Here is a 7,805-nt window from a genome sequence, read left to right as displayed (position 1 = left end):
TTCCACTCCAGTTTCTTTTGGACTGGTTGTAGGTACAGGGGTTCTGGGTCAGACTGGGTCAGCTGATCCAGAGCGGGTAGGGTAGATGTGGAGCTGGGGGAGGTTGATGCCGTCGTTATGCAGATCCTCTTGCTTTTGTAAACCCTGCAGCTTCACCAGCAGCTCGCTGATGAACGCCTGATGGGCAAAGACACAATTTCAGGTGTTAGGGCCTCCTACAGTTTACATCAGGGGTATTCAACAAAAATTTAAAGAGGTCCGGTTACACAAATTATTTATTATAATGTCTAACTATTTACTGTGATATATTATTAAGTAGCCTGCATATAATCAATACTTGACTGTCAAATCAAATTAATTAAGTACAATTAAAAAACCTTTTGACTAATTGGTCATACTGGGCTCTGAGACCAGCAACTTTCTGTGATCACACTTGACATTGACTCTTTTAATAAGAGCCGCTCAGTTCTCAGCCTCCTTCAATCAAAACACCTCAGAGCCTGTGTGTTCTGATACAGATGAGCTCAGCTCCTGGTTTCACTCCACCTGCCAAACAGTAATAGATGCTGTGGCTCCATTAAAACCCAGACAGCCTAAAACAATCTGAACCCTGGCTAAATCAAACTCGTGGTGTCAGACGTGAGTGCCGGAAAGCTGAACGAAAGTGGAGGAAGGACAAGCTGCTGCAAGTGTCTTTGCAAATTCTAAAGGACTGCTGGCGTCGTTATCAGACTGTGGTAAAAGAGGCTAAAAGACAACACCTGTCTAATATTATCCTGTCGAACTGTCACAAGCCTCATGTTCTGTTTAACACTATAGACGTTGTTCTTAATGCCCCCAAGACTGCCTGTGTAGAACCTTGTCTGGAGGCATGTGAAAAGTTTCTTAAGTTCTTTGTAAATAAGGTGAACAATGTCAGGGCCCTCATATCACCACCTGCTTCTGACCCGTGAGTTTCTGTATTTTGTCCTGTAACTTTTCTTCAATTTGAACCAGTGACTCTGTCGTTTTTATATGAGACTGTTAAACATTTGAAGCCCTCAGGTTCCCCCACTGATGCTGTCCCACCTCGATTTTTTAAAGAGGTTATCACTACTTTAGGACCTTCTGTTCTTGCTGTTATTAACAGCAGCCTCGCCTCTGGTGTCTTTCCAAAGAACTGTGAACATGCTACAGTCCAGCCACTGATCAAAAAGCCAGGCCTGGATTACTGTAATTCTTTGTATTTTGGTGTGTCTCAATCGTCCATGTCCTGTCTTCAGCTGGTACAAAATGCTGCTGCTCGCTTGCTGAGTGGAACTCGCAAGAGAGAGCACATTACCCCGGTTTTAGCCTCACTGCAGTGGCTGCTTGTCCATCTTAGAGTTCATTTTAAAATTCTTTTATTTGTTTTTAAGTCTTTAAATGGTCTTGCCCCTCCCTACCTTTCTGAGCTGCTATGTGTGCACTCCCCCTCTCAGTCGCTCAGATCAGCTGACCAGCTGCTTCTGTATGTGCCAAAGACACAAAGGAAGCTCAGGGGAGACAGGGCATTTGCTGTTGTAGGCCCTAAGTTGTGGAATGCATTGCCACTGCAAGTTAGACAGGCCTCCTCACTGACTGTTTTTAAATCAAAGCTCAAAACTCATTTATTCTCCTTGGCTTTTGACCCAGTATGAGAAGTTGGCTTTAACAATTTTATTGTACTTTATTCCTTTTAGTTCTTTTAAATTTTTAATTTTATTTAAATGTTATGTTGGAAATGGCATTTTGATTGCACTTTTATTATGTTCTATTCTTTTATTCTTTTTTATTTTAAATTGTTAAGCACTTTGGTCAGTCTGCTGTTTTAAAAGTACTTTATAAATAAAGTTGACTTGACTTTCCAACCCCGAACTTTCTCTCATCTACTGTTGAGTCGCTAATTTTACTCCCCGTGATCCACAGAATCGATTGGCTGAAGTGAAGTCACGTGGGATCGCTTAACTCGCATTCAATTGGCCAATGCGTTCTCGCGTCCATTAAATACCTACTGTAAAGATCGAAATAGCTGGCCGGTGAAAATTAAGGTGTCCCGCGAGATTTGGAATCAAAACGTTTGGTTTGGTCTGTAGCTCTGGGTCTGTATGGGACAGCTTCTGGGTCCGGATCCGGACCGCAGTCTGCCTGTTAGAGACCGCTGGTTTACACCATTACTGCACCATCTTCATGTTCTGCAGGTGGTGCAGGACAAACGTGAAGCGTTTTACTGTTGGTCAGGTTGTTGACGTCGTTTCTCATTTCATTTAAACTCTTCATTGCATTTTATCTATTTTTATTTGGGATCTGTTCATGTTTTAATGCGTTATATACAAATAAAGTTGTGCGTACGTCTGTGTATCTGCCTGTGTCTGTCTGTCTGTGTCTGTGGTTCTTACCTCTGTGTTGTTCTTACATGAGCAGAAAATCTCCTGTAAACATGTGAGACACAGATGAGTTTACTGACATGAAAGTGTAGTGGTCTGTCTGTCGTCAGTCTGTTGTCCGTCTGTCTGAGCCTCAGTCTGTCGTTCATCTGTCTTTCTTCCTTTCAGTCTGTCTGTCTGTCACCTGTCTGCCTTTCAGTCTGTCGTCTGTCTGCCTTTCAGTCTGTCTGTCATCTGTCTGTCTGTCTGACCTTCGGTCTGTCGTCAGTCTGTCTGTGGTCTGTCTGTCTGACCTTCAGTCTGTGAGTCCTCTCCTCGTCCGTCTTCAGGTCCAACAGTTCGTCGATGTTCACCTCCTCCGGCATGTCCTCCTCCTGAGGACACAGACAAAGCTTGATCAATGTTACTGCTGCGCCTTGCATCAGGCGTCATGAGAGACATGATGTAATATGCCTGTAGTATGTTTAACTTATACTGATGTACTACTACTATTAGTAATACTAATACTGATACTACAGAAAAGTTCAGCTTTTACACGAGAGATGAGAACATCTGCTTTCATCTGTGTCTGAAGGTCAAGAGACCGAACAGTAACACACACACTGACCTGCTTAGAAAAGTGACTGATGGACTGCATCAGCTGATACACCAGTAAAATAAATGTGTGTGTGAAAGAGAAGACTGTGTTGGACACACAGTCCTCTCAGTTCAAATAAATTATAGAAAAGCCAACAACCCCACTGAGCAGCACCATGAGACAGTGTAGAGGAAAAACTCCCTTCAGAGGTAGAACTCTGTGACTGAAAATGATCTGAGTTTCTGTGTCATCACTCCTCCCCCTTTTACAGCGTCTATGGGAGACAGATGACCACCACCGCCATTTATCTCAAACTCCCCCCACTAATGCAGCTTTTACCGTCTCTGACTCGTCAATATCTCCACCCTCCCTGGAGGTTCAGGCTCCTAAATCAATTCCACTCAGCAGCTTTAAAGAGACATCAAGACATAGATGGAGGATGGGTGGGTGTAGGACAGCGGTGTGAGCAGAGAACCACAGCTGCGTCATGTGATTCACCTCAAAGCTGGGTCGCTGCTTAAAACTATTATCTGTCCTGTGACATCACATGTTAACATGACACTGAAAATATCGGCAGACGCGTTTCTGTTTTTTTTTTCAGAATCTCAGCTTTTGGTTCTGGCTTCATACAGAAAATGTTCAGACTAACTTCACATTTATCTAAAACCAGCCTCTCTTCTGGACCTGAATCAAAGAGTTTTAGTCTCTGAACGTCAGACTGGACTCGAATACCTTCCTGAAACTATGTAGTTCACTAATGTGTCAACAGACTGACGATAAGAGTAAAAGGTTATAAGTCAAAACCAGGTCCAGATCAAAACCCGGATGCTAGGTGAAGAGGTCTTGAGAACAAAGTGTAACTTGTGTGTGAACCGCAGCTCAGTCACATCCCTGTTAGTCACTAACACATTAAAACACAGTAGGACAGATCAGCCTGCAGCAGTGTCCGAGCTGTCAGTTCGTGTTTCGTCTTCATGTTTAAATTTGTTCTCTGCAGGAAACGGAACCTTCAAATCCTCTCAGCTTCATTAGGAACACTTTATTAATATTAGCACGATAACACGATACTGGCACCGGTTCCTCTTCCAGTGACATCTCATCTTTATTATCATCTCATTTTTATGCTTTCGTTTGTTGCCAAGACCCTTGAATATGCAGTCTTCACCCAAATTTCAGATTTTCTATCTCTGAACACAGGCTTGATGTTTGTTCACCACTCTGTGTCCAGGACTGGTCTGTCTTCTGCCTCCCTCACAGTCACACATGTACTGGGACCAGTCACCTTGGTTCTTTTTTCTTTGTTTGTCCAAAACCTGAAGAAAATATTGAAGAAGCTCATATGATACTTTACCATATCAGTAAACATATGCAGCATAAGAGGTGGTGACAGAAACAGTAACGTGTATTAGACGTCCTCCAACCAAATGAGACAAAGTCTGAGATGGTTTTATTCAGTCCACCATAGTCCATCCAGCTGATCCACAATAACCTTCAAGACCTTTTAGTATACGTTAAACGTGCTGCTGAGTGTTGTTTGCTCAGGTCCAGAACACCAGGTCAAATATAACCACATTTGTTTGTATCCTCTACTGACGTTGAGAAAATCGTTCTTTTATCTCTTCGCTTTTGGACCTTTTGGCCTTTAGTCAAGTTCCCTTCTGTGTCTGCAGCTGGGTTAAAATACAGAAGCAAATATTTTAACTAATTCAACTCGATCACATCCCCCAAACTTGGCCTGACTGGCTGTTCATTTTAGAATTACTACTAAACAGGATTTTAGCTTTCTATCCAAACCACGATCTGAGGTTTTCTCTGTCAAAGCTCTGGAACCAGACCTGCACAGACGAGATTTCATGATACCAGTTTACAACCTGCTGTTAACGTCTGACTTTTCATTGTGTATGTTTATTGATATCTTTCATTTTTAAACTTTATTTCTGAAGATGGATGTACACAGGAAATAAGTCAAGCAGCTTTGCAATACTGTCATCAATCACTATATTATCACTATATATTCTGCAGAAGTATTGTACAATAGCAGTATTTGGTAGTACTGTAGTACTCACTTGGCTCTGGTACCACTGATCTGCTCTGTCGTATTTATCAACAGTAGTACTATTGCAGTACTCACCCTGCCCTGGTACAGCTGGTCTAGTCCACAGTCAATCCACTTCTCTGTATCCAGCCTGCGCTGCAGCTCCCGTCGGTTGTACTTAACGGTGACCCGGGCCTGACGCCGTTGCAGACTCAGACCCGGAGCCCGACTCTGTGACTGGCTACCACAGACCTTGTTCACCCGTCTTCCCACCCGGTTCGCTGCCATCTGGACCCCACAGACCTGGACCCACAGAGTCAACCTCAAAGAGGAAAGGGAAAGAGTCCAGAGGAAAAAAATCTCCAAAATTTGATAAAAATATTACAGAGTCTGGTTTATTGAAAAATTATATAATGTATATCTCTAATATAATTAGAGACAAATACCAAGAATTAAAGAAGTTACTAATTATTACTTCTAACACTACTACCACTGCTTCTATTGATACTAATAAAACAAATACTAATACTAGAAATAAGAATTAATTATAAACAAAAAGCTAAATTCTGTGGCTCTTCTCAAATTTTCACTTTTTTTTTTAAGTGACGGAAAGTATGAAAATAGAAAACAGTGGAAAGACGGGTGCGGAGGAGAACCGGAGCAGAACCGGAGCAGAACCGGAGAACGGCCGGTGCTGGAACGGAGCAGGGCGGGACCCGTCGCTACTGCTGCGTTCAGGTGATGTCGGAGTTACGACCACACGTGGAAAATTGAGACAGATTCAGGAGGACAAGGCAGCAGGATTCAGATTGAGTTTTACCTTCTGTCACTGAAATGGCAATTTGACCAGTTTGTACATCCGGTGTAGATAGGTTTAAATGTTTCCAGTGAAACGCAAACATGAGCAGAGATACAATATTAAAGAGCACAACAACACAAAGCATAAAAAGATAAAGAAAAACAAGCATTGCTATTTGCCCTAAACGTATCTGTTTCTGGTCAAATTTACTTTTTACTCAGCAACAGTTGAATGCGACGTAGACGTTTCCGAGGCAACTTTAAACGCTCCATGAGAGGACTCTGCAGGGTCCTAGCGCCGCTGAATGACATCCTGACAGACAGAAGGAGCTGCACCGCCGCCAAGTGGAGGACATGTGAACTGCAGACGTCTTTTCTAGAAGATATTGACATTCTTTACAGATCCTCTTGGGGGGATTGTTGTTTAATAAAGTTTGTTTCAACATATGTGGCAACATTCGCTCTCAGACATTCGCTCTCAGAACATTTGTTCTCAGAACATTCGCTCTCAGAACATTTGTTCTCAGAAATTCGCTCTCAGAACATTTGTTCTCAGAACATTCGTTCTCAAACATTAATTCTCAGAACATTTACTCTCAGATATCGTTCTCAAACATTTGTTCTCAGAACATTTGTTCTCAAAACTTTCAATCTCAGAACATTCGTTCTCAGAAATTCACTCTCAGAACATTCGCTCTCAAACATTTGTTCTCAGGACATTTTCTCTCAGAAATTCGCTCTCAGAACATTTGTTCTCAGAACATTTATTTTCAAACATTGGTTCTCAGAACATTCGCTCTCAGAACATTTGTTCTCAGAACATTAATTCTCAGAACATTTACTCTCAGCTATCGTTCTCAAACATTTGTTCTCAGAACATTCGCTCTCTGACATTCGTTCTCAGACCATTTACTCTCAGAACATTTGTTCTCAGAACATTCGTTCTCAGAAATTCGCTCTCAGACATTTGTTCTCAGAACATTTGCTCTCTGACATTCGTTCTCAGACCATTTACTCTCAGAACATTTGTTCTCAGAAATTCGCTCTCAAACATTTGTTCTCAGAACATTCGCTCTCAGACATTCGTTCTCAGAACATTTACTCTCAGAACATTTGTTCTCAGAACATTCGTTCTCAGACCATTTACTCTCAGAACATTTGTTCTCAGAACATTCGTTCTCAGACCATTTACTCTCAGAACATTTGTTCTCAAACATTTGTTCTCAGAACATTCGCTCTCTGACATTCGTTCTCAGACCATTTACTCTCAGAACATTTGTTCTCAGAACATTCGTTCTCAGAAATTCGCTCTCAGACATTCGTTCTCAGAACATTTGTTCTCAGAAATTCGCTCTCAGAAATTCGCTCTCAGACATTTGTTCTCAGAACATTCGTTCTCAGAACATTTGTTCTCAAACATTCGTTCTCAGAAATTCGCTCTCAGAACATTCGTTCTCAAACATTAATTCTCAGAACATTCGTTCTCAAACATTTGTTCTCAGAACATTCGCTCTCAGAACATTTGTTCTCAGAACATTAATTCTCAGAACATTTACTCTCAGCTATCGTTCTCAAACATTTGTTCTCAGAACATTCGCTCTCTGACATTCGTTCTCAGACCATTTACTCTCAGAACATTTGTTCTCAGAACATTCGTTCTCAGAAATTCGCTCTCAGAACATTTGTTCTCAGAACATTCGTTCTCAGAAATTCGCTCTCAAACATTTGTTCTCAGAACATTCGCTCTCTGACATTTGCTCTCAGACATTCGTTCTCAGAACATTTGTTCTCAGAAATTCGCTCTCAGAAATTCGCTCTCAGACATTTGTTCTCAGAACATTCGCTCTCAGAACATTTGTTCTCAAACATTCGTTCTCAGAAATTCGCTCTCAGAACATTCGTTCTCAAACATTAATTCTCAGAACATTCGTTCTCAAACATTTGTTCTCAGAACATTCGTTCTCTGAACATTCGTTCTCACAACGTTTGTTCTCACAGTGTTTTGCTCCTC

General features: G+C 41.7%; 1 protein-coding gene across 1 annotated transcript; it reads right to left on the bottom strand.

Annotated features, from left to right (window-relative positions):
- Positions 1 to 28: 28 nt before the first annotated feature.
- ppp1r14ab (protein phosphatase 1, regulatory (inhibitor) subunit 14Ab) lies at positions 29 to 6,116 on the bottom strand. The gene is made up of 4 exons (XM_026364344.1): positions 5,093 to 6,116; positions 2,678 to 2,758; positions 2,397 to 2,429; positions 29 to 177 (listed from the first exon to the last, which is right to left on the bottom strand). The coding sequence occupies exons 1-4, from the start codon at positions 5,282 to 5,284 to the stop codon at positions 49 to 51; spliced, it is 435 nt and encodes a 144-aa protein (XP_026220129.1). The 5' UTR covers positions 5,285 to 6,116; the 3' UTR covers positions 29 to 48.
- Between the last annotated feature and the right edge of the window lie 1,689 nt (positions 6,117 to 7,805).

Source organism: Anabas testudineus, chromosome 13, assembly GCF_900324465.2.
Source record: "Anabas testudineus chromosome 13, fAnaTes1.2, whole genome shotgun sequence".
NCBI lineage: Eukaryota > Metazoa > Chordata > Actinopteri > Anabantiformes > Anabantidae > Anabas > Anabas testudineus.
The sequence above is the reverse complement of the archived record's forward strand: the minus strand, read 5'-3'. Positions and strand labels throughout refer to the sequence as shown.

Excerpts from the sequence above, each read along its gene's own strand:
- ppp1r14ab (XM_026364344.1), bottom strand. The coding sequence starts at position 5,284 with ATGGCAGCGAACCGGGTGGGAAGACGGGTGAACAAGGTCTGTGGTAGC. Across the intron at positions 2,759-5,092 it reads ACCAGCTGTACCAGGGCAGG|GAGGAGGACATGCCGGAGGA; the intron begins GTGAGTACTGCA and ends CTGTGTCCTCAG. Across the intron at positions 2,430-2,677 it reads AGAGGACTCACAGACTGAAG|GAGATTTTCTGCTCATGTAA; the intron begins GTCAGACAGACA and ends ACATGTTTACAG.